General features: G+C 38.8%; 1 protein-coding gene across 5 annotated transcripts in view; it reads left to right on the plus strand.

Annotated features, from left to right (window-relative positions):
- Col25a1 (collagen type XXV alpha 1 chain) overlaps window positions 1–26,983 on the plus strand; it is a 514,093-nt gene that overhangs the window by 465,959 nt on the left and 21,151 nt on the right. For 2 of the 5 annotated variants that reach the window (XM_008843526.2, XM_008843531.3), the window contains exons 22-31: window positions 1,600–1,644; window positions 2,955–3,032; window positions 9,724–9,747; window positions 10,359–10,403; window positions 14,008–14,052; window positions 16,306–16,386; window positions 17,450–17,512; window positions 18,084–18,134; window positions 20,083–20,109; window positions 26,672–26,725. In XM_008843526.2, coding sequence (XP_008841748.1) covers window positions 1,600–1,644; window positions 2,955–3,032; window positions 9,724–9,747; window positions 10,359–10,403; window positions 14,008–14,052; window positions 16,306–16,386; window positions 17,450–17,512; window positions 18,084–18,134; window positions 20,083–20,109; window positions 26,672–26,725 — 513 coding nt within the window. Of the gene's footprint in view, window positions 1–1,599; window positions 1,645–2,954; window positions 3,033–9,723; window positions 9,748–10,358; window positions 10,404–14,007; window positions 14,053–16,305; window positions 16,387–17,449; window positions 17,513–18,083; window positions 18,135–20,082; window positions 20,110–22,619; window positions 22,701–25,096; window positions 25,133–26,671; window positions 26,726–26,983 lie in introns of all 5 variants that reach the window. The other 3 variants (XM_029568691.1, XM_008843537.3, XM_029568696.1) reach the window with 3 other exon arrangements.

The following is a 26,983-nucleotide window of genomic DNA, read 5'->3' on the forward strand; positions in this document are numbered from 1 at the left end:
AAAAAAGTCTGGGGACTAAACATAGGGGAAAAACTCACTTCTTTGGGGAAAGCATAATTTATGTATTGTATACTCTTATTTTTCATTTCCTAGCCTTCTTTGTGACACATGCTCACATTAGACTGTGTTTTTGTTATTTGATTCCCTTCAGTGCCTTAGAATGCCACCATCAGGGCTGGGGAGGTGGTTCAGTGAGTCAGTGTTGGCCGCACAAGGTCAGACCCGGAGCTCGAATCCCCAGAACCCACATAAAAGCTGGATGTTTATCTCAAGCATCTGCAATCCCAGTGACCCGACAGGAAGCTGGGAGGCAGAGACAAGAGCTGCAAGCCTCCTCACCTGGCTACATAGTCAAACCAGCAAACAAGATGGAAGTCAGGGCTCAGCACTCAAGGTTGTCCTCTGACCACAACACACAGTGTGGCACAGTGCCCCAGCATTCGTGCACACACAAACACATGCATGTATGCACATACACGCACAGAAATAAAAATAAATAAAAATTAAAACTCGCCACCAGTAGCTCTCCCGTTTGTCACCATCCTTGTCCTGTCTGAAAGCATGCTCTGTCACTTACAATGCTGTTTGCTAATACACAAAATCAAAATAGAGGTTAGAGGTGGTTAATTCTCTGTTCATGGCAAGGTTAACGACTATGGCCTGTGTTGTTGGTATCGCATTTTTAATTCTTCACCCTCCTTATCCTTGTTGGTCCTTATCCTTTATAGAAACAAGGATCCTTTGTGGAAATATGCAGAAAGACAGAAAAATACTTTCTGTTCAATATAGAAAAAGGGCTTTGTAATTTTAAGCTGTTTAAGAGAACCTTTAAATCATAATAAATTGTTCAAGCTTAAGTTTCAGTTTAGTGTTCTGACTATTTGAAAAGTTTAGACTATTCTTAGTATCACTGTAGGTGGAGTTATAAGACTATAAATAAAACTTTAGAGAGTCTTTTCATATTGCATTGAAAGAGAGAACCAGAGAGAAAGGACAGAGGCACAGAAAGAGGAAATGAAAGAGAAGCGGAAAGGAGAAGGACGGACGGCTCTGTCCTGCCCCTGATCTTCAGCCTGTCCAGTCTGGCCCAGCTGGCTTCTGTCAACTTCACACTGAAAGTTCAAGTGCCAGTAGCTGCAGATAGATCATCATCAGAGGGAGGCTGAGCCTCTGGTCTTGTGTTCCCCATCCTCCCTAGGATGAACTCTTCATTCCTTCCTGTCCCATATAGCTAGACTTTTCTTCTCTGAAAACAGAAGCCACAATCGGTTGGCTCCTTTTCCTTTTGTCCTAAATCCCTTCAAATGAAAACAGCACTGCTCAGTCTGTAGGTAAAGATTACTTTGGGTACCATAGAAACCACTCATTTTGCTTTGCAGTCCTACCTAGCCAGAGAGTTACCACATAGTCTGCCCAATTGCTCCAAAACATCCTGTTATCTGAGAAGGACGTTTTCATTCCTGTTGGCTGTGCCTTGAGAAAGCACTTACTTGTCTAAACTGCTGCTGTGTGCTATAAACCAATCGTTAGATGTAAGAGATTTCTACATCATTAACCCTACTGCTAATTAATTTTTTTTTCTTTTCTCATTGGGAAAAGGGTGACCGTGGAGACAAGGGGGACTCCGGAGCTCTGGGACCAAGGGTGAGTGTTCCTCTTGTCTAAACTTTTGCCCCTTACAAACTCAGATTTGAAGTCATGTCTATGTGACTTTATGAGAGACGCCTGAACCCACAGTGCACAGAAAAAGCATTAGAGTAGACTGTGACAGTCCCTGCCCTGCCTCTCCCCCTGCTCTGCAGTTTTGATTTTACTTTCCAGGAGGAGTTAGTGTCAGGATTCCTACCTGTAAAATAAGCTTTATTGGGAGGAAAAAAGTGTTTAAAAGAAAACAAAAACCCTCTTCCAATCTACATCCCTGCTACTAAATGATCAACAGCAAGCCTGCAGACATCCAGCTAATAAAAGTTCCATTTTTCAGTAACGCAATAGCCACACGTTTATACTCTTTTTTAAAAAAGCCAGGGATTAGGGGCTGGAGAGATGGCTCAGCAGTTAAGAGCACTGGCTGCTTTTGCAGAAGACCCAGGTTGGGTTCCCAGCACTCATGCAACCGCTAACAACCATCCATAACTCCAGTTCCAGGGGATCTGACACCCTCTTCTGACTTCCGTGGGCACTGCATGACGCAGGTGCACCTACATACATGCAGGAAATACACTCATACACAGGCTAAAATAAAAATGAGTAAAATATTTTAAATAAAAAGATAAGGAATTGAAGATATGGCTAATGGAAATTATGGCAGATATAACAAGTAAGATGAAAAATCTAGACTATGTAGAGAAATGTGTGTATATTCTAGAACTCTAGAGTCTGTGAGTGTGTGTATGTGTGTGAGCGTGTGTGTGCATGTGAGCATGTGTATGTGCATGTGTGTGTGTGTGTATGAGAAGACAGAGAGAGCAAGAACGAGAGAGAGAGAGAGAGAGAGAGAGAGATCTTTGTTAGCCATTTGCTCTGGTTTTCATGTGATGAGATTCCTATTGGGAAAGCCAAGCATTTGCTACAGAACATTGCTCTCTCTTGCAGAATGAGGAAGCAATCGATGAGGCTTAGATGAGTGGAAAAAGGTTAGCAGTTGCCTAAATAAATATAGATAAAGCCAATAAAGCCTTTCAAGATGCATCAAATACTTTTTAATTTTCAGGACACTGTTTCGAGGATTAAATCATCTCTTTTGAAGTCAGTTTTCACATCTGCTGAAGACAGGAAGAGAGAAGTGGCCTGTTTCCTTTACAATAAGGACAAAATTCAAACTTAATTATTTATTCTGAAATGCGCTTGGGTCTCAGTAGGGAAAGAGCAGAGAGAACAGCAGGTCGCTCCTGTATGACAGTCTTGTACGCTGGTCTAGCTTCCATGACTTTCCATTGGTTTGTGTGTTGCCACAGGGTCCACCCGGGCAAAAGGGAGATCCAGGAGCCACTGAGATCATAGACTACAACGGCAACCTCCATGAGGCCTTACAGGTAAGTGACTGCTCCCTGTCCTGAGACATGGAGAGTGATCCATGTGAGCCATCAATAGCTCTCCCTCCACTACTTTTAATCTCTGCCTTTTGTTTCTTTTCTGCCTTTAAATATTCCTAAACCTTACCAAGTATAAACTTTATGTTAGTTTGGACAATTTTTTGCTTCCTCAAAGAAGGAGATTTACAAAGCATTTAAAAGTTCTATGCTTCTGAACAGGCGCTGCTTCAGTTAAGATCTTGGTACTCAGCCTGGCGTGGTGCTGCATGCCTTTAATCCCAGCACTGGAGAGGCAGGGGCAGGCAGATCCCTGTTAGTTCAAGGTCAACCTGACCTACATAGTGAGTTCCAGGCCAGCTGGGGCAACAGGGTGACCCTGTCTCAAAAAAAAAAAAAAAAAAAAAAAAAAAAAAAAACAGAAAGAAAAAAGATCTTGGTGCTCCTACTTACTGGATCTGTAACTGAGCAAGTCATTTTACTTCTATGTGCCTCAGTTTCTCATATTTAAAATGAAGACATTAGCAGTAACTGCCTCATTGGGTTATTGCCAGGAGAAAATGGCTAAACACACACCCAGAACTGTGCTTGGCACAGAGTAACCTATTTGTTTTTATGGATACTATTCAAATGGTTTTCTTCCAAAACATAAAAAGATGGACCATGTGGCTTGCCCCCCTACCCTTACCTCTTGTTCGACCTTCTTATGTTTATGCTCTGGTGCTTTGTGGTGTCTGCCATCATCCAGTTGTGACACCCAGGCAAAGCCCATTATAGTCATCCTTGACTTTCCTGTGACATTTATGCTGAATCACCTTCCTTTCAAATTATCTTGTGGCCGCTCTGGCCTGATGCATCAGTTCCTTCCATTCTTTTCCCTCATGGAGCCACTCCACTTCGCTACCTCACACTTCTTTGTTCATCCCCTGGCTTTTGCTAACTTGAGGGCTCTGACCTTTTCTTAGTAGTTATCCCTCTGTATTCTAACAAATTATTCTGCCATCTCTGGGTCTAGTCCATGTGCCCTCCAGCTGGCTAAGAATAATTTCGCACTTGGCACGTCATTTCCTTATTGAGTTCCACAAATATGCTCAATTCCCACCTACCAAATGATCTGCTTTATCAAATAAGTAGTGTCTGTTAGTGATGCCATGTGTCTTTGTCTTTCTGGGAGCAGGAAGTTTAGAGCGGTATAAAGCTATTCTCAGTCCTTCTTCATTCATCTAACCAGATGCTGCCACTTTCCTCACAACACACATCTCATCACTGCTTGTTCTGTTCATCCCCAAAGAGGTCCACATCCTGTCTATTCCATACCTAACACTGCCAATTCCTAGTATCCCCCTTCCCCTTAAATCTAACCTGTGTATAACTCCATGGCTGATTTTCATAAGCACCTATTACTTTGATTGTTCTAATTTGCCCAAAACTCTGCATGACCTCTTACTCTCTATCAAGGCAACTCCCCCAGCTGACATTTAAGGCTCTACAATTATGTCTTTTCTGTCAGGTCATTTATTTCCCCTGCCATGGTCATTTTTATCATATCTCTACACTGTCTTTTGCCTATGTTTACCCCATTAATTTGCTCTCCTTCTTCATCCACTGGATCTGATCCTTAAATCTGCTGCTCTTACCAGCTGAGTTCTTTATCTAAATCCTTCCATTAATAGGCTCCAATAGTGTAGCATATTCTTTAATTACGTAATTGTGATTTTAATTTTTCCCTTGCCAGATTGTAAGTTTCTTGGTGACAAAAAGCATGTTTTATGTTTATATTGCCTGGGCATGTAGATATGCAGTAAACACCTAGCTAATGGTTAGTGGCTAGTGATCTAATTTTGGTAGATCTACACTTTTGTGCCCCTCAGTACAACTACTGACCTTTTTTCTGTTTCCTATTTGGACAAATGTGGATTGGACAATGTCCAGTCAAGAGCTTGAATTAGTATTGCTCCTTACAAGCAGATTAAACCTTGAGGTTCTTATCAAATTCTAGAACCAGTTTTCAAAATTGTTCTCTTTTCCCTACAAGTTGATACATACTACATATGGAGAGGCAGAAACAGAGTAGTTTTATGTAGCTACTATGTTTTCAAACTTCTTATGCAGTAAAGCACGGGGACACGTCTTAAAACTTTATTACGAATGCTACAATTTCCCTTGAACTTCTCCCAGTTGCACCGTAGCTCTTGCCTCCAGCTTTAAGAGGTATGCTAGTTATTTTTCTGTTGCTGTGACAGAATGTCCTGACAAAAAGCAGCATAGAGTAGACAAGGTCCATCTTAACTTACAGTTCCAGAGGGACAGAGTCCATCATGGTGAGGAATGTACGCAAGGAAGGCATGGCAGCAGGAACAGGAAGCAGGCTGATCACACTGCATCCTCACTCAGCAAGCAGAGAGAAAGAGGAATCGGGGTGAGGCTGTGAACCTCAAAACCACCCCCAGTGACATACTTCCTCCAGAAAGGCCCCCCTCCTAAAAAGGGCTCCGTGACCTCCCAAACCAACACCACTGGAGACCAAGTGTTCAAATACATGAGCCTATGCGGGAGGGGCATTTCTCATTCAAACTGCCACAAGATGTATCAGTTCTCTTAAATTCCAAGAAGTGCTCCCATGTTATTGGCATTTTTCTCCAAAGTATTAAAGTGCTTTTAAAGCATTCTTTGCATATGGGCTACCCAAGATGAAGATGGAAATTTCTATTTCATTCTTCCCTTTACTACTAGGAGCTTGGTCATTTGGGGAAAACCACCATATCTGTACTTCATTGACCTTAGCTGCAAAATGAAGATTTCCCTGGAGTAAATAGTTCTGTGAGCTCATGAACTATAATGTTAACTTTAGGGCTGTTTTTAGGAGCTCCTGAACACTTTTTACCAAAGTTCCTGAAAACTCTGTACTTTTTAGAAAATTAATCTGACAGCTGCTTCTTGATATGAAAGGACACATGCCCCCCCAGTATCTGTTTCTCATCCCAAGTCAGTATGACTGTAAAAAGTATCCAATCAGGCTGGGCATGTGGGTGCATGCCTTTAATCCCAGCAATCAGGAGACAGAGGCAGGCAGATCTCTGTGAGTTCAAGGCCAGCCTGGTCTACATAGTAAGTTCCAGGACAGCTGGGGCTACAGGGAGACCCTGTCTCAAAAAGACCAAAAAAAAAAAAAAAAAAAAGTATCCAATCAATATCCATCACAGCCAACTGTGTCATACTATGTCCAGCCCTAATCATAGGCTGTTGCTGAGGCAACCATACATTGAGCTCATAAAGACCTTATAGTCATTTTTCAGTTCGAGACTATTTGTTAGTTTTCCTAACATAGTACTCTAGTAGACTGAATCCCTCATAAAATTGATTCAAATAGCCGCTGGATAGAGAAGAGGTAGGAAACATGTTCATCTCATTTTCTTTTTCTTTTTTCTTTTCTTTTTCTTTTTTTTTTTTTTACTGGAAGGTCCTTCCCTGTAGCCCCCGCTGTCCTGGAACTCACTGTATAGACCAGGCTTATTTATTTATATTATTGGTCTTTTTGAGACAGGGTCTCCCTGTAGTCCCAGCTGGCCTGGACCTCGCTATGTCGACCAGGCTGGCCTCCAACTCGCAGAGATCCACTCTGCCTCCCAAATGCTGGGATTAAACTCATGCACCACCATGCCCGGCTCATCTCATTTTCTAACCAGTGATGCCTCCTCATTTTTGTCAAAAAAAAATAAAACCCAACTTTAATATAATTACATGAAAAGAAATATATTACAGTTACAATGCCACATTAGAACTATAAAACTTTATAGTGTCTCTATTAAAAATTGTTATTCTATTAAAATATCAGATTATGAAAAATATCAAGAATAGTTTAAATAACTTCTTTGGATCCAAAACCCAATTTAGGAGATAAATCATTACCCAAAATGGTTGTTGTACTATGTGTACTATATGCCTGAGGTATTTGACATTCTGAATTTGGTATTTATAATTCTCACCCATTCATTACTAGCTATTGAAAACAATTTTTTGGGAGGGTGTCTTTTTGAGACAGGGTCTCCCTGTAGCCCCAGGTGGCCTGGAACTCACTGTGTAGACCAGCGTGGCTTCAAACTCACAGAGATTCACCTGCCTCTGCCTCCCAAGTGCTGGGACTAAAGGCATGTGCCTCCCCACCCAGCTACTGAGTACAGTTTTTAACTCATATAACAAACTAGATCTTTTTGACCAGAGCTCAAATTGTGGAGTAAAATAAAAAGCCAATAAATCTCATTCTTTTTCTTTTTCTTTTTCTTTTTTTTTTCCGGAGCTGAGGACCAAACCCAGGGCCTTGCACTTGCTAGGCAAGCGCTCTACCACTGAGCTAAATCCCCAACCCCTATTTTTTAAGCTAAGCAGCATGAAGGGGAGTTTAGCTCTACCACTCTGTCCCCGTTTCCCTTCCCTGCCCAGAACGGCTCTAGTCTTCCTAATCCTGTCTTCCCTATACTGAAAATGCCCGTCTTTCCCACATCAGCATGTCCTGTCCATGCTCTTTTACAGATTACTTTTTTGTGTCTATCCTGTTAGAAATATGGCTAAATTATGTAGGTCTATAAAAAGAAACAAAACTATTATGTATATAAACACTGCTTTAAGCTTTTAATTCTTATTTTAGATGGTTGTTTTCCCATAATTAACAATAAAACTGCTCTGTTTCCTAGTTCGGGATTTATCATTTTTCATCACTATCTAAACTAACACTGTCCTTGTATGACTGAGGAGTAATTTTTAAGCTCCTATCATCATGAGATGTGAGAGGGAATAACCAGTAGACTTAGCAGGATTTACAGAAGCTTCTGGGAGTGAATCACAAAGCGTCCAGTTTACAGCTGCCGCAGCGCCTGCCTACCCCCATCATAACTCGTCTTTCTCAATCACTACCTAAAAGTCTGGTTTTCTAATCATTACTGGACTTCAAGAGATCCCTGCCGGGCTTATTAGCTTTAACTTAGAAGAGCCAACATCTTGAGGGCCTCGCATGTGTCTCTACTCTGCTACTCCCAGACAGCGATCAAAAGGATATGTTTGTGGAGTTAGCTGACTTGCTTTTCTTAACCACCTACAACGGACCTTGTACCATTTTCAGATCTCACCCGCACAGTTTTTTTTTTTGTTTTCGTGGGGTTTTTGTTTGTTTGTTTGTTTTTTGTTTTTGATCTTTTCGAGACAGAGTCTCCCTGTAGCCCCAGCTGTCCTGGAACTCACTAGACCAGGCCTGCCTCTGCCTCCCAAGTGCTGGGATTAAAGGCATGCACCATCAAGTTTTTTTTTTTTTTTTCAATGCATCATTTCAACTTCATCTGTTATTTCATTTACCACTAATAAAAACCTTTCATTATGCAGCTCACTCTAAAATATATTGATAGACTTAATAGTTTAAGAAAAATATCTTATGTTTACTTAGGTAGGAACATGAATTAGGATAAGATCTTGTTAGAAAATCTCAGAGTTCAAGTTGTAAAACCAGCTCCCCTTTAGAAAGTTCTATGACTCTGCTTTCTAGATAAAAATATAATACATAATGGGGAGCAATAGGAGAAAGTCTTTCTACTCTATAACTTCTTAATAGTTTGTTTAAATCACTCGTTTACACTCTTGAGTAAATCAGCTTTCTCATAGCTATAAATCCAGCTTTTTTCCTTAAGTAAATCTCTTAACAATAGCCTAAGTGTTGCCGTATGTTACACAGAGATGATGACATTAAATTCTGGATACATATGTAGTTTGCCCCAGTCTATGGGCATTTTGACCTCGTCTTAGAAACACCAAACATTTTCTACTGTTTTGTCTGAAGCTGTAATGACTGTGACTGATTTTATCATGCAATACAAACTTTAATCATCTAACATGTATAAACGTAGATTTCTAAGGAATGTTGGTAACTGTGTCACTAAAGACTCATTGAAGAGTGTTTCGCTTATCTTTTAAAACAATGGTAAAAATGGCAACAAAGACTCCAATTAGAGATTGGAATGGAGTGGTTCCAGAAAAACATGTCCACACGTTTCTATGTAAGCAGATAATACCTCTCTGTGACCAGAGTCCTGGATGGAAAATGCACTGCCCTCTAATCATCCCTACAGGGGCTGTAGCACAATATTACTATAAAATATTAAGTATAGAAACATAATCGTGCCCTAGGAGTCACGTTTTAGAAATCCGTGCTTTGAGAGAATATATTTTGTTAAAGTGCTCTAGCACTTCAACAAACTAGATTAATTCAATGTCAGTTTCTTCAGTTAGCATATAGTGGGAGGAAAGTTAATTTGTAATGCAATCAATGAGCTACAGAGTAAAGGAGAAAATATATTTCACTTTAATCAAATCCTCTCTAGAAAAGAGCTGTAATCAATAACACTTTCTCCGTTTACAATTAGGCTGACAAGTCTCTAGCATATGCAACTTAACTACATAATTTTTTAAACTAAGCAAATTAAAATTTTCATACTTTATTTTCTTATATTTTAAAAATAAAATCCTAAAAATGTTCTTCAAAACCTTTACAATTATGTTGTCTTTAAGATTATGTTCTCCATGTCTTATCTGTTCCTTATACGACATTAAACTTGCCAAAATATATTGTAAAAGCAATTTTTTTCATTAAGTCTGTCACTTGACACTTAAAATAGGTAACTCTGTGTTTATTGATCCATTTTCCCAACAGAGGATTACCACCTTAACTGTCACGGTAACTCCTATTGCATGATCTCTGTGGTTTGTGACCTTGTGTTTAGCGTGAATGCATGCAGATCAAAATAGCACTAATGTAGCAATTGTTTTTATCTGATATTTAATTTATGTTTATATTATTAATCTTTAGAGACATTTTCCCTAGTTATTGTCTGTTTTGTGAAAAGATCAAGAAAAAAAGTAATTATTTTTTCTTAAGTCTTTAGTCTTCTGTTAATAAGACAGTTATGTCCTTTAGTATCTTAGAAATCAAAGCCTTGAGGTAGAAGGCTAAGAAGGGTACTTAGAGACAGGCAACATCAGTCAGGGAATTCATCCCAAGAGGATGCATGTGGAACATGGCAGCAATTGTCAGCTGTCTAACCGAACGGGTCCCAGAGCTTCATCAGTAGCAGTATAATGGCCTAAAAAGTGTGTTGGTGGTTCAGAATACAGCTTGGCAGTTTCATCATTATGTAACTGGTGGAATGTTGCCCCCTATAAATCAACATTAAGAAATATCTAATTATGATAGAAATAAGGAAGTTATGAAGTATGTTTGTTATTTTTAAAGCATGGTTTTTAACACATATCCTTGCTCCTTTTTAAAACTATCTTGTCTTGATTTAGGGCCCCCCTGGACCTCCTGGACCTCAGGGACTACAAGGACCAAAGGTTATCCTGATTCACTTGTTTCTGTTTATTGCACACAATGCAGAAAGGCCATGATAAAAAATGTCTATCTTTATAGATCAGTCTTAAAGATGCTAGAGAAGCTGGGGCTAGAGAGATGGCTCAACAGTTAAGAACACTGACTGTTCTTGCAGAAGACCCAGGTTCGAATTTCCGCACCCACATGGCAGCTAACAACTGTTTGTAACTCCAGTCCCAGGGGATCCAGCAGCCTCTTCTGACCTCTGCAGGCATTGCATGACACGGGTGTACTTACCTACATGCAGACAATACACTCATACACATAAACATAATAAATAAAAAAAATTTTTTTAAATACTAGAGAAGCAAGCTAAGTTATATTACTTCATAGGGTGAAGAAAAGATCTGAGGGTCTGGGCTAAAGGAAAAGGAAAAAACTAGGAGGAAACTTAATACAAAAAGGGGAGAAATGAAATGACAGCAAATTTAGGAAAAGGGATTGAGAGAAGTACAGAATATTAAACAAGGAAAGTACAAGCGCCACAGAAATCATAAATGTAAAGAAACACTACGCATAGTCTATGAAAAAAACAAGGTAAGTATTTAAAAAGAAGAGGATTGAAGGAAATTTCCCCTGGCATAAAGAAAGATCCTTTATTCCAATTCTTTTGTAAGAACAAGAACGAGGAAAGCTTTCTCGCGATGCTTTCATAAGTGACAGTTTGGGGACTGTCCTTGAGCTTTCTCATAAGGTATCCTTTTATTGCTCAGACATTCTTCTACTTAAATTTTACCGAACAAAGCATAATACTACAAACAGCAGAATCCTAGAATTCCTTGATTACACATAAACTCTGTTGATGTTAGCTTTGTCCCTCCAAACTAAAGCTTCATCATTCAACCATATTTGATCAATTAACACATGCCCAGGGATTCTGGCTTTTCAGAACTGAGCTACACGTGTTGAAATACGACTTTCGTCATTGGATTTTTGTAGGACAGTCAAGTGGTTTCGAAATTCATCTTTTATTTATGCTGCTTAAGTTGTGTTATTTGCTACGTCTAGCATGCACACACATACGCACACATCAACTTTCGTATTTTCTCTAGATACCTAAAAATAGACATTCAGAAATTTGTTTTTTATATTAAAAGACTATAAAATCAAATATTCCTAAGGTCCTTGATTATGTGAGATGTTTTTAGAACATAGACACTGATGTCCAACATATTATATGTTTAGCACAAATGCATGATTTTCATATGGAATTTTTGTCTATTTCCCCACATACTCTTATCCCCAAGAAGCAAAACACAAAATGTGCCACAGTCATACAATAGTACTTCTTTCTGGCAAGCACGTCTGCCTAGATTCCTATTAATTAACAATTTGGTGAGCTGGACCAGATGCTCTGAAAGGAAACCTGGAGTCTCTTTTGCTTTCTGTAGTGTCAATCCAGGTCCAAGGTCCTTGCTTCATCTCCTTTCCTAACCAAATCTCAAGAACCAGAATTTTCTCCAGAGCTAAATACATACTTCATTTCCCACAAAGCTCAAAGGCTTCTAGCACTTCTCTACAGCTCTGAGGCCTACAGAAAGTACCCATCTCTTGATCTAAGAGACAAGGAGTCTACCCAGCTAAAAAGGCTGTATCACTAAAAGCCTACATCCCCCTTATTTTATAATCTAGTTGGCATTTCCTTGCTGAGAGCCTTTAGTTTGTGATAAGGGTTTGAACTTGAAAAGGATACTACTAACAGGTTTTTCTAGGAACTTACAACCCAGGGTATAAGATAGGCAACTGAAGGTATGCTTCTTAGTAGAGTAAAGGCTTTGATTAAGAGCTTGTGGGATGTATGAGCATGAGAATGCCTCTCTAAAAATCAAAGCAGGGTTTGAGCTGAAACGGAAAGAGAAAGGCTGGCCATTTGAAATCTGCAGAGATGGGGCTAGTCACTCTTTGTTACTGACCACCTTGCCATTCTGTCCAGTGTTCTGTCACTGTCAGCCCACACACTCCGCAGTATCACAGTATCATGTCACTGAGATCTTGTGTTAGCTGATAGAGCCTTTATACTTCCATTGATCTCTTCTGGAGGTTAGGATAATTGAGGTGGGCTATGTCGGTAACTATGAGACAGCAAAGCACTTGCTAAGTCAAGTGCAGGACCCGTTCCCATTTCTGTACTTACCATCTCAGACTGAAAGGGAACCTATTCATTAGCGTTGCTCCTTCCATCATGAAGTAAGAGTTATTTAATTTTTTCACATCAAAAAGCTCTTACAAACCACTCTCCAGTGACGGAGGACATATGAACAACACATGAATCTTGCTTTTCCTTTAGCCTTCTTGGGTCACATTGTAAAGGTAACAGCTCAGCAAAGCAATGGTAATTGGACTCAAGTGTTGACAGGTATCCAGACTTTGGATGAAACTGGGTTTTAGCCAGGTGCATCCAACCCCAGCAGACTTGTTTGTGGCAAAATAAACTTTGCTACTACCACAAAGAGCAGGAAATCCTAAACGAGAGAAGGCCTTTTTTATTTCATTTGTTTGAAACCACAAGATCATGCCTTCCTTAAACATTGAGAAAGCTCAGATTTCATGGTGAGGCCATAGCTCTTAAAGTTTTTACCAGGGAAAGGAGCCCTAGCTGGTTCAATATTGTGGTTTATAACATCACCAAACAACCTTTCCTAGAAAATACAGCCTTGGGTCTGCTCCTTGGGAAACCCCTCTGTGAGGTGGGCACTAAACCCAGAAGGGCTGTCTTTAGACTTTACACAGTGTGGAAATTGGGGGTGTTTGTAATGGGATCCAGGCAGATAGCTCATTGATATAAAATAATGCCTTACCTTTCAAGGAAGTTTTGTTCTGTATCTTTCAGAACTGAAAGATGAATGAACATGTGTTGTTGAGATCATCACCAGCATGTTGTTTAGATTTGTTTTTAGTGGAACATCTTCAGTTTAAAACATAAGTCTATATATTTTGAGTTTGTCGAACATTCCAATAAATCATACTATGCAAAGAAAATCTTATTTTATTTCTAACATAGTATAGGAAATTGAATTGTCTGAACGCTGTTTTATGTGGGTTAGGCTATTTGATTTACTGTGTCCTCTTTCTGGGCAAGGCACACTCACAATCATCATGAATGTTTTCACATTGTGTCAGTTAAAAATATTGCTGTAAATTCACCAAGCTTTGCGTTTTGCTCTTTCTCAATTTAACTGTTAAGTTTGCTTGTTACTGAAAAATTAGAGAAACCATACAGATTCCTTACGCAGAAAAAATAACAGTCATGGAAGTGTTGCTTTAGGATGTGGTCAGCCGTAAAATTGTATATAATTAGCATTCTTAAAACATTTTTAGCCTGCTGCTCACATGGAAGAAAAACTAAAACCACTGGGTCATAGCTACATATGATTATTATTTGCACATAATCTTTAAGAAAGGTTGCCACTTCACTTAGCTTAGATGTATGTGCTGTACCAGCGTAACTTTGTGTTAAAATGCATTTGCTCAAAGTCAAACTGTACTCTTAACCAACTAGCATGGCTTCTTAGCATGGTATGTTAACAAGGATAAGTAGAGGCAAGTTCTTGTGTTTTATCTTACCAGGGTGAGCAGGGATCTCCAGGAATCCCCGGAGTTGATGGAGAACAGGTAATTTTCAAAGTTACCATTATTTAAAGCATCATTACTGATCACTACTTTTATTAGAGATTTGAAGAGAAAAAAGATCTTGTCTTTGGTATATGACATCCTCTCTTTTTCCCCACCATTTGTTCTATGTGAACTCTTAAACAGCAGTTCATTTAAAATTAGACATAGACTTTGTTGGCAGAAACATAAAGCTATGTGATACTTTGATTTTGTTTTTAATACTACTGATCTATCAATTAGTATAACTGTAAAATCATTACCAAATTAGTAAGAATAGCCTATTTTTTAGTGACTACAAATAATTCAATATTAAAATGAGTAGCCATGGTTTTCACAAAATTAGTGTTGTTTATATGCTGTAGTTTGATGATTTCTTCTCCCAAACAGTGATTTCCTCTAATTTTCTAGATCTCTTGAAAAGACAGACCAAATGCAGAGCACCTGTGCCTTCAGAATGCAGCAGTAGCTTTGCGGGTTCCCCCAACACAGAAGTTCAGAGGGGAAATACTTTAGGCTGTGTGTGTCACATATCGTCTCTGTTATATGTTCTTTCCTTTAAACACATCTTAATTTTTTTTTTTTTCAATTCAGCATTTTTTAAAAGTCTCTAGACTGGACTTGGCTTGTGAGCTGTGGTTTGGCAAGCCCTGCCTTTTAAAAATCTTACTAAGAGAATGCAGACAGTACTCAGAATCAAACCACAGAATTAGTTTCAAGATCTTTGAGCTGATATGGACTTCCATTATTTCTCAAGAAATGGCTGGAGAGCCCGAGAGCGGGCACAGTGGTTAAGAATATTTGCTGCTCTTCCAGAGGACCCTCTTTGACTCTTAACACCCACATCAGGTGGCTCAAAACGGTCTGTAACTCCAGTGTCAGGGCGCCCATCACCCTCTTCTGACTTCCACAGGCACCTGCACACACATGGTGCACATACATACATCCAGGCACACACACATACGTATAAAATATAAATATATATAAAATATAAAATAAAAAATAAACTTTTAAAAAAATAAGAAACATCTTGAATTAAAGATTAAGAAATCAAAGGAATTCTTGATATAGTAAGTGAACCATATACTCTGCAGGAGAAAAGATTAGACAAAAAAAAATTAAGTCTAGGAGAAGAGTAATTTTTAATAACAGAGTCAGATGTTGAAGTCATGTAATGTCACATTAAATAAACATGATAGAGATTAGGTGATTTGCCATATCGATCAGAGGCCACCTTAGGTCTCCGATCCCCTTTGTCAGTCATTACAGATAATAAATTGGATATGCGTAGTGATGTACTGACTGTGCTGGATTTTACTATAGGCCTTGCAAGCTCCTTCTCTCCTGCTAAGCCCTGTGGGTTGGCCATGTTGCTCTCACAAGATTGCTTAGACCAATCAGGCTCTAATTAACCAGCATGATCCATCTACCTTGCTGGTACCAATCCACTCTCCCAAGTGCATGATTTTGAACTAAGTGCTGTAAAATAAGGATGCTAACAAAATACTACGTGTTCTTGTCCCTAAGATGAGCAGGTTTGTGCAGCCTGTGAGTCCCCTACCATAGTAACCATGATCATCTGGTTGTACTGATGCAAGGTTGCTAGGAGAAGCTTAGTGATGTGAATTAATTTCAATGTGAGTGTTCCATAATGCATATTTTTTTAGCATTCAAAATGCACACATCTATTTCCTCGTTGTAAAAGAAGAATTAAAATAATGTCCCAGCTCACCATGCAGAGATGTCTGAGAACCAAGGAGATGCTGAAAAGGCTGAGTGTTTTAAAGCATCGATTGGGCGTTAGTGTTGGAAACTGATGACAGCTAGAACTTGGGCATACACTTAAGAGAGAGGAATAGACTGTGTGAAGATGGGGAAAATCACTTGGATTTCTGCTCTTATAGCACTAAGTCCTGGTTCAAAATGTTATTGTACTGCTGAGAATTAAGATCATTACATTGTTTTCTGGACTGGCATGATAGAATTAGTTGCCAAGTCAATTTATGAAACAAGGAGAAACAATGTCAAACCATAAGTTCATGTTTTTCATACTTAAATGGTCTATAGAACTTAATCCTTTCTATTCCGTGGGGAAATGTTACTGGTTCCATGTAGAAGGTTGTAAAAAAAACTTGAAAATAAAAATAATCATCTCAGCGTGGACCTACCACTTGACAAATTTATCTGGAATTTAATCCCCAGGATGTACCTATCCAGTGTCGCTGTGTTCTTACATACAAACTCTATCACTTGTAGGGACTTAAAGGCTCAAAAGGAGACATGGGAGACCCAGGCATGCCAGGTGAAAAAGGAGGAATTGGACTTCCTGGATTACCGGTATGTTTTTATCCTTACAATAAGCTCTTACTAAAATAAATGGCTAGAAAAGAATATTATCACTCACTGTACTCTCAATCAAAGCTTTCCGTACTATTTTTATTTTTTAAATACTTGAAGTATTGTTGCTTAGATTTTTCAGATGAGAAAATAAAATTTAAAAGCATGTAGCTAAGTCAATTATAGAGCAAGCTTTCATATTTTCCTGAATTATTTTTTCAATGATAATAAAATAAATATAATTGTTCATTTGAATTTAGTAAGTATAATCAAGTAATTATAAACAAACTGTAATATCTTTGGAACCTTATCCCCAGGACATACCTATCTGGTGGTGCTATGCTTCTTACATGCAGATTTACATCCGAAACAACCCAAACACTGTAAAACAATTAAAGAAAAGTTACTCTTGTGTTCCTGTGTGTCTAATACTTTGGGAAGATGCTTTCTCTTCTTAATGTTCACTGTTTTTCTGAGAATTAAGAAGGGAAAATATACAAATTATAAGAAAAATATAGAGACTTCACTGCCCTCCACCTCCTTTGACTTCAGCCCCATACATGCTAGACAGGCACTGTTCCACTGAGCTGTATCCTCAGTCCTTTTTTCCCAAAAAATTTTTATTTTAAAAAACTTCCCAGGCTGACTTGAACTCACTCTATAGCCCAGGCAGACCTTGAACATTTGATATTCCTGCCTCAACCCCTTGAACAGTCAGTTTTTAAATAAGAAACTATGTAAGTAAATGTCAGTGAGACAAAAGTCTCCCTCCCCCTTTACTACTTAAAATGAGCAGACCATAAATAACATTTATCATCCAATATATTTAATGCTGTGAAATCAGGCTTAGCTTGGTTTGTATTTACTTTACATTTTGTTTTAAATATCACCCATAATCCTAGAGATTTTAGTAAGTTTGAAGTTTTAGACTAAGTACATGGAGATAAAACCTTTTATATATTATGTGCATAATACAGTATTTCAAGGGAATGATGGTTTGGGGGAAAAGTCAGTTCCCTCTCACGCCTTTACTTACTAACCTCTGTTTCCTGGTCATTTGTAGGGTGCCAATGGAGTAAAAGGAGAAAAAGGAGACTCCGGTTTGCCGGGTCCTCAGGGTCCTTCTGTAAGTCCACGGGGCTGACAGAATTCTTATTTGCCTAGCTCCCCCTGAGGCAGATGCCTCATCAATAGTAGGAAGACAGTGAACTACTTGGTTCATCAAACTGTAGATAATATATATGTCTTGTACAGTAAGAGGCAGTGTATCTCAGAAGTTTGAGTTAGAAGCAACTTTTCAGAACAGAGGAAGAAAAAAAATGGTTTTCCCATAATGCTTATGGGTAAATTTAGTGAAAATAGAACATAGTTTTTTTTTTTCTCCAGAATCCTATTTATGCTGAGTGAAATAGATATCTGAGTCTCACAGTGGTTGTAGCATTATAGAATTTCTCAATAATCAGTTGCTTCCTTTTCTTTTAATATACCTTTGGCTTTTGTATAACAACTGTAGTTTTCAAAGTTATCTTAGTCTCATAGAGGAATTTCTAAAGCTAGAGACTGAACATCACTTCTCACAGCCCTCTTTTCCTCTGTGGCTTTTGACGGCCTTAGCAGATCCCCAGCACAAGACCCACACTGCGCTACCTTATCTAAATGAAGTAACCACATCTATGTTTATTTTTTTGGACACACAGATCATAGGCCCACCAGGCCCTCCAGGTCCCCATGGCCCACCCGGACCCATGGTAAGTTTCATTTCTCTGTACTCATTCATGTGTGAGTGTGCTACTAGAGGAAGGTGAACACATTATTCTCAACACCCAGCTTGCATTTTGTATTACTCTTTGTGAGATGGAAAATTATAAAAAGTGAGGTGCTTTGAAATAGTGACTACTTTATAATTCTTTCACCCAAACTCATGTGCTGGAAAGAGAGAGAGTTGGGGAGAGATAGATCTAGCAAATTATTTCAACTAGTTACTGCTGTAGTTTGTTAGTAGCAAATTAAAGCAATAATTGAGCCACTAAAGAGTGTTTCTAAGCAGCATTGAGGCATGAGAGCCTTAGAGTATTTGTTCAACAGTGTGATAAAGACTGAGACCTACTTCCACAGATGGCGTAGATTGTTGGATCTTTTTGCTTTCAGGTTAAGGGTGCTTTGGGTGATTCATCAAGCCAGGCCAGTTTTACTGCAATTGCAGTTGTCTTGCAGAGACCAATAGAAACAGTGGTTCTGACCTCATAGACTGTCCAGTGAGAAAAGTCTCTGTGAAACAAGTTTAAGTCTCTAAATGTTAGCAAGCTGAGAGTTGTGTTAAGGCCAGAATATGGATGGCAAAGGCCTTCAAGTGTTCTTGACACAACCAGGAGCAAGTCATACTGTCCAGGAACAGCCATCTCTCAGGTGTCTCTACCAACCAAAAGACATCAATAACATAAATGAAGTCAACTGTGGCCACTCTCTCCTCCTACTACACTCTAAAGAGAGCATCGTGGCTGTGATCCAGGCCGCAGAGGGTAGCCACCATCCAGGTCTTGCTCATTGCCATTTCTATTTTATAACCACCATTGACCTTGTTTTCTCAATACCAAACAGTTCATTAAGAATGAAGCAAATGGCATGTTTTTGACTTTTTTATACTCCTTTTCCTTTTAAGTTACGTTAAATTAGAAAATGGTACATCCTGTTCATAAGATAAAGCTAATTAGCTTAAAGGAATTTTAAACCGTTATTAAAATGAGATAAGAATACCCGAAAGATAGTCATTTCCTGAAAATGTTTGCCCACAACTTATCGAAAGGGAAAACATTATTATAGTGTAGGCATATATAACAAGTATCTAGGCACTACATGGTCACCTATCTTTTTCTGCTGCTGTATTTCACTGATGGATATTTAAATACTCATCTCCTTGAATAGATTATTAGAATCTCTTGAAAGTTCAAAGCAATTCCCAATAAACTTCAGTTCATTTAAATTGATAATTAGTCTCTATTTTTCTGCTTTCTGCAAAATAACGGTTTCTTTTTATCCCAATTCATGCATTCATTATGACTGCCTTCCTTTGGTAAACAGCTGTTAAAAGAGCCTTGAGGACTTCATCTCTAACAACAAATGCAGTCTAAATAATAATGCTTGGCTCTCTTTAATCCTAAATTGATGAATCTACAGAGTCCCACTTGGCTGCCATCTCCTTACTTCCTGTCTCAGATTCTTCACCGCCCTGGGTATGGAGGAGTTAAGGAGAAAGGTCTCCTCCTCCTCCCTGGTTTCGAAACTATGGAACTTCTCTTTACTAGATTTCTGGCTTTTAAGTTCTACCTCTATTTCATAAAAATTCATCTCAAATATTCCACCAGGTTATAAAATGGAAATCTGAGAAGTAGGAGTAATGTAAATACAAAATAGGGGTTTTCGTTCCTAATTTTTCTTCCATGTAACCCCAGCAGCTTTCTCCCTCTCATAGGTATTTAGCAGGCAGAATTGCTATTAATGAATTTCTTATTACAGAGCAATCCAAGAGCTGGAAGGAACATTTGGTAGGTAATAAATAACATTCCACTGACCTGCCTCTAGCTAGCTCAAACAAGAAGATTCTTGTTTTGCATCTCATTTTAGACTTGATATAATACTCACTTCTACAAGGAAGCAGTGAATCAGTTTTTAATTAAAAGCTGTGCTTTCCGTTCTCAGGGGCCCCATGGACTTCCTGGACCAAAGGTAATCCAACAAATCCCTTGATTATTTGATTTCTGTTTCCTTGATGATCATGGGCAAGCATGACGGAAGCATGTCTGTCCTGTCTTATTTATTTGTCAAGTACTGTTGATAATCTTTAAGCCTTTAAGCATCCAGATGTTTAACTCTCACAATACAACATGACTCACGATGAATTTAAGTGATATCATCTGGAAATCAATCATTCCTCATTTTGCTTTTGCCCTTGTAAGTTTTTTAAACCACTGATCATAGAAGTCATCTGATGAAATTCTCAGACTAGTCTAGGAGCGTGTTCTTTTCATGTTGCCTCTATCTCTGTATCTGTTACTAACGGAAAGTCTCTTGTCACATAGCACTACTATATTTACATGCCTTGATTCCCCCAGGTCATGATCTAGGTAGGTTAGGGTGTATCAGCTGTGAGGGCACGTCATTTACAGAAGTCCAAAAGAAACTAATTCCTCCTTGTCAGAACGATTACCTGAGAGTGGGAAGATGGTCGCTGCCTGCTCTTTGCTTTTACATAGACCTCGAAAACACCCTGAAATGCAGTGTCAGCACTAGACATCAGAAAGCCCTGAGGCAGCCCACCCTTTCCCAAGGGCTGCAGAGGAACCCCCCTTCTGGCCGCCCTGAGTGACATCAGTGCTAGTCTAACACAGGAAACTGAATTGCCTTTTCAGGGCCAGACAGGTAACACACAAGAATGGGAAAAGTTCACACCTCTTTCTTCTTAAAACACCTTACCTTCTGGTTGAGCCGATGAAAGACGATGTCTCAGAAGTATAGATTAGAGTCTGGGCGAGGGATGGGTTCAGTTCTTGAGGTCAGGAGAGAGAACTGCATCTGTCAGTGTGTGATCCAGGTCATTATTAACCTCTCTGGGCCTGTTTGTCCCGACATGGACTAAATCCATGCTTCCTACTATTGGATTCTCCTTGGGTTTGAAGGCACTACCAGAGCCAAGCTGCATTATAATAACAGAATAAAGCTACCAAGACTATTTTTATTCCATGGCGATTGAGATATGTCATCGCCATTCAATTAGATCATGCCCAATTTCCTTTGGATACACAAAATGATTTATCTATAAAATTCAATTGTTACTTAAATCATTGATTTTAACAAATTATGAAGTTGAAGAGACCTCATATATGACCACTTTTATCAATGCCTGGTTCTCCACCAAAGAATCTCGCAGTCTGCTGAAGCTTCACAGCCTATCCATCATCTTAAACCCATACACTAGAAATGTGCTCACTTGCAAAGCTGTGGATCTCAAGAGCCTTGACTTCAGTAGGATGTTGACTGTGACAGTGACCTAGCACATCTACATTTCGTATTGTGGCTATACCACAAACTCTTTTATCATCCGAATCTGAAACATCCACTGTGCTATGACCATGGGTGGGCCCTCTGAAAGTTCTATTATTTACCATGGGTCCATAGGTACATCTAGTTCACTGTCCCACAGTTTCCTGATGAGAAGGCTCATCTAGGAGGCTTAGTGATTATGCCCATTCCCGTGCCATATGATATGATGAGCCCCTGAACAGTATGTTTAACAAGCAGCACACTGTTCTTCACCATCAGGCAGACTGAGTAAATACTTTGTAGGTTAAAAATCCCTTCTGCAAGGTGAGCATGGCCTCCCCGCCCTAGAAGTCACTTTCCTCTTACAAATCTTTCAATGTTTTCTTGACAAATAAATGTCTGTACTTAAAAGTTGAAAAGTATATGTGTCTTTCTCTGTCTCTAACATGTTTCTGAACATGTTTCTGAAGGAAAATAGGTGTACTTTATTCCTAGATTTACTAAATGGAGACAAGAGGCTTTACCACTTACTGTTGTTCCTGTAATGTCACCCTTCATTCTAAACTTAGGTAGACAGTTAGTAAAGCTATTTTCAAGTTCTTTGATCTTCATATTCTCCTCTGGGATTGGCAGTTTGTGGTTAACTCTATTGATTAATCCACGTAGGAGCCTGACTTGGCAATGTCAATGAAGGCGGACTTGCTGAATGGCATTACTGCAAACATGCTTCTACACGCTTAGCTCATTCCCCTGGGCAAAATGCTTAAAGGCTTAAAGTATCTGTCTGTGACGTTGTCCTGCAGATTCCAGTTTCCCATTCCAGCAGAGTGGTTTTTCCTACGGATCCTCCTTCTCATCCTCTGCTCTGGTCATCTTTGATTTGCTTGGTGAAAACAGGTAGTGTGACACTCACTCTCTTGAGTGTTCACTCATTTCCTCCATATCCAGGAAGTCAGCAATCTATCTTTTGATGCTAAGGAGTCTACTTTCCTGGGATTTGCTTTCTAGAATGAAAATTTGTCAAGTCTCGTTTATTAAGTTTTAAGCTGGGTTTTTAACTGGTGAAAGACCAGTCTAGCTTGATTCTACTGTTACCTGAAACTGGAATCTGCATGTGTTTCAGAGACTGGCTCTCTTCTCTCACAGTTTAAACACCCATAATAGCAACCAAAATTGGCATTTGCTTTTGCATTTAGGGTGAACCAGGGTTAAATGGTGTTAAAGGATTGAAGGGTGAACCAGGTCAAAAGGGTGACAGAGGACCCCTTGGTCTTCCAGTAAGTAAAGAAAACTTTCCATTTCAGTGCAAATCTCGGATTTTTTCTTTCTACCCTAAGTAACATCTCTGGTTTGCTCAGTGGCTATCTTACAGTTGAGATTCTGTAATCAGAACATGCCGTATGTCAGAGCAGAGCTCAGCCCAATTTTGTTTTCCTCGATGTCTGCTCATGTCCGAGGATGATCCCGTAACAAATAATGCCGCAAGTGTTCTGTCATTCTTCAATTACATACACGCCAACCCTCCTCTAGTGGGGCTAACAGTTCTTCCGTTACCGTCCTTCAAAACGTTTACTGTTGATTATTTCATAATTCTCCCAAATACTTTTGTGATCTAATACAGGTTAAGACCCTCCCTCAACTGTTTTTTTCTCTTTGAATACCAAAAACTGTAGCCCTCTGTCGGTGGCAGGTATGCAATTGACCATTGCCAAGGTCAGTGCTGTGGCTCCTTACATTAATCAACCACATTGTGTTCTACATGTTTTATGTTGTCCGTTTTGAAAATCCCTGCCATGAGGTTCGTGGGACAATAATGGGATGTATGGAAGTAAGCTGCTTCTTTGGAGATTTTCATCTCTCATGGAAAGCAGATCTCCCCGAGTCATATACTACATACCAATCTTCCCACAACTAAAAAGAGTTTTAAAAATTATTATTGAGTATAACAGTTTAATTTCAGACTTTTAATATGCTGCTTATTCATTAAATGCAGAGTAAAGTCAGTAAAGAATATTGTAGGTTATATTAGTAGAATATGATATAAAACCAGTAACAGAAAATAGGTGTGAATGTATTTGAGATGTAACAGAAAAAATGTTGATGATCACCTATTCATTTTTCCCATGAGTATGACTTAAATACTAACATACTTCCCTCAACAGCTCATAATTTACAAATAAGGCATAACAAATTTTGTTACATTTGCTTACTGAGTAAATTATAAATGTTCTGTATTTGAATTTAAGTAAATTCATGCCAATTGAATAAATGGATCCTAGGCACAAAGCCCCGAAAACATTTGTGAGCCATTAGTTCAGCACCCCAGGTAGATATAGAATTATATATGAATATAAAACTTTCATTTTCACATTTATCTTCAAATGTTATAATAATGGCAAGTAAAAAAATACCAAAAGACATAAGAAAGTTTGTATTTCCCAGACTTTTAATCTGATTTCTCTAATTTTTCACAACTGTTAAATTTAGGACTGCAGGTAATTTTTACTGAACACTTAACCAAAAGCTATACCTATGAAACCATTAACAAACATATTTTTATAATCATTGCTAACTAAAGACATATTTTACAGTTATAGCATTAATCATTGATAGGCTCATACTGAAGAATTTTTAATTAAAAAAAATACCCCAAATATATATGGATTAGCATCAGTGAGAGTGTTTGCAGCTGGGGTGGATTTTTTTTCTTTCCACTTGTGTTATTAACCACAGCCCAAGCATGAAGCTGAGAAAGACTCCTACAGCCTTGCCAAGAAAGTACTGCTGTACCCCTTCTTAAATACACCTACATCTAATCAATGTCTTTAAAGTAATATAAGCAGGTATTCAGGCTTTGAGATGCAAAAACTTTATCAAGAAGTAATTACCCTCCTTCTTGAAACAAGCATATAAAATACCATTTTTTTTATCATGTACTATGTGTAGCCCACAGTTCAAGGTAAAGAAAAGCATGCATTGTCTGAGAACATTAGATTTTTCAGGTGTTTCTCATGTAAACTTCAATGTAGTGAATTGGGAGTTATTGTACCTTGGGCCCGCAGATTTTTTTCCTGTTCCTAGAAGTCCCTCTAGTGGTAACTAATATGAACTTTAGAAAATACAGAACATAATGCCTATATAAAATCTAGTCAGTCCAACATTTTAAAGCACAGCATTTTGGTTCATAAAACCATTTTAACAGGTAAAGCCAGAGCTCCGTTTCTCTCCTCCGAGGCCCTAACCCAGACTAGTTATTAGAATGAGCCTTTTCTCAAGAGATTCCCATTACCTTTTCTTCAGAACCGAAAGAAATAGAGTGTGAATAAGAGTCTGTAGAAAATGAATTCATTTAGGAAATGGAAATGTAGCCAGGAGGCCCCTGCTGTTGTCAGCAAGTGCTTTGTAGCCCACTTTTTAAATCTCTCTCACTTGATTTCTAAATGAAAATTTCATAGTAGGAACATCACTAAAATACATCATCTGTTGGGTGTGTATTGTCATGTGATTTTTTTAAAACTAACTATTTGTAGCAATGTGATATTCATCCCAGATACCTGTGACTGTGTATTGCCTTGTTTGAAGTGTTGCCCTTGTTCATCGGTGCTTCATACTAATCTCTGTTCTTGTCATTCGTGTTACACCCACCAACCCTGACACCAACCAAATCACACAGGGAGCATCTGGCTTAGACGGAAAGCCAGGATCCCGGGTGAGTCGGTCCTGCGTCCTGCTCGCATGTGCTTCGTGGATGTGAATGGTGTGCTTCTGGGAAGACCCCTTTGTTCCCTGGGTTCTCATCAGATGATGAGGGGTCACGTAGGCCTGGAATCAAAGGGGAAGGTGGTTGAAGATGGTGGAAAGGGAGAAATGGGGATGGGATGGGCTTCAGTGTTGAAGCCTGGCCTCAACTGCCAGGACATCTGAAGCCTGAGTTCAAGTCTGCATAATTCACTAGTGGAAAATGACCAGTCCAGGTGGCTTCACTATCTCAGCACCCCCTGAGAACCTTAAATGTTGCCTGTAATTCCATGAGGAAGACCCTCTGAAGCAGTGAAAATGATAAATTTATTTTAACTTTCTTTTCCTTTTAGGTTTATGTCCATCTTGGAAATATGTCTTCCTTAAAACTAACTTCCAAGTCTCGGTTTATGAAAATAATTGTCTATCTTCTTTTAATCTATTTTCTTTGTTTCTTGACAGCTCTACCTCTTAAATAGTAGCCATAGACACTTAGTATTTAGAAGTCTTCTGAAAATGAACTTTGGGTTGAAGTAGTAAGAGAAAGCTTAAAATGATAAGAATTCACCAGTATTAGAATGAGTTAGAACCTCTGAATTCTTACATCTCAGACTCTAACAAAGTACCAGGCTAGAGATGTGAGCACTACAGAAAAGTCCTGTTGAAATAGTTATCATATGTGCAAATACTTTTCTAGATTCTTTGCTAGGACAAGCATAGCCTTCTTGACAGTTGAGCCAATATATTTAAAGTCCTTCCTACATTTTCAAGACTCTACATTTGAAGTTTTTCAGTTCTAAAAATCTTCAGACAATTATTTTCCACTGGACCACAGAGTTCTTACATTCATTTGAATATTACCTCTTCTATCACACAATTCCTAGTCCTGAAGTAGCCAGAAGGCCGGAAATCAATTATGTCATTAAATCATCCCTCCTGCCTGGTATGCTAGCTGCCAGCAGTGATTTCAGCTGCTGCCACAGGGCCTAGAAGAAGGAGTCCTTCCCCATGAGCCCTTGCTGTTCTGATAGAGCGGTAGAAAGTTTGTTTTGAACAGTTAAAAGCTTTTTTCATTTTATGGCTTTTTCTATTTAAATGGCAAAAAACAAAGTTTCAGAGTTTTGGTGCCATGAGTGTCAGTGGCAGTGGGTAAAGATAGTAAAGGGGAAGGACGGTTATAACTATCTTAGTAAGATTATGGGGACAAAATGAAGATGCTCTATTTAGTCAGGGAACAATAAATAACTATGACATATGGTTTTTGTGTGTACTTTCCATTGAAATATGCAGTTACATAATTCATCCCCATTGCCTGAGTTTTTTTTAAAAAACTACTGGTCTGAAAAAAAAAAAAGAAAAGAAAATCAAGAAGAAGGTGCTTTGAAAGGAGATTCTCTGTCCTATGACGCCCTGAGGCATCATCCTCCCAGACAAGCCAGGGTAAATCAGAACTGCCTTTCCTGTAGCCCTCCTCACCTGTCTCATATCACTTTATTTTTTATCTTTTTAGGGTGCAGATGGTCCTGTGGGACCCCATGGCCCTGCAGGTCCCAAGGGAGAAAGAGTAAGTCTCTCTTAAGGTTATTACACTTGCATTGAGCACTAAGGGAACACGGAGTAAGCTTCTCCATGTGAGATGATCTCAGACTGTATTCTAGTATTAAATGAAAATATATCCCATCCTGGGAGGGGGTATAAAGATGATTAAGATGTTTTGTATGAAATGAACAAAAATAAGATAGACTAGTGCTTTAATGAAAACAATGCATACATTTACATAGCTAAAATAAATAGCTCCCATTATTCTTTCCTAACCATAAGG

Source organism: Nannospalax galili, unplaced genomic scaffold (genome assembly GCF_000622305.1).
Source record: "Nannospalax galili isolate Female #2095 unplaced genomic scaffold, S.galili_v1.0 scaffold571, whole genome shotgun sequence".
NCBI classification, from domain to species: Eukaryota; Metazoa; Chordata; class Mammalia; order Rodentia; family Spalacidae; genus Nannospalax; species Nannospalax galili.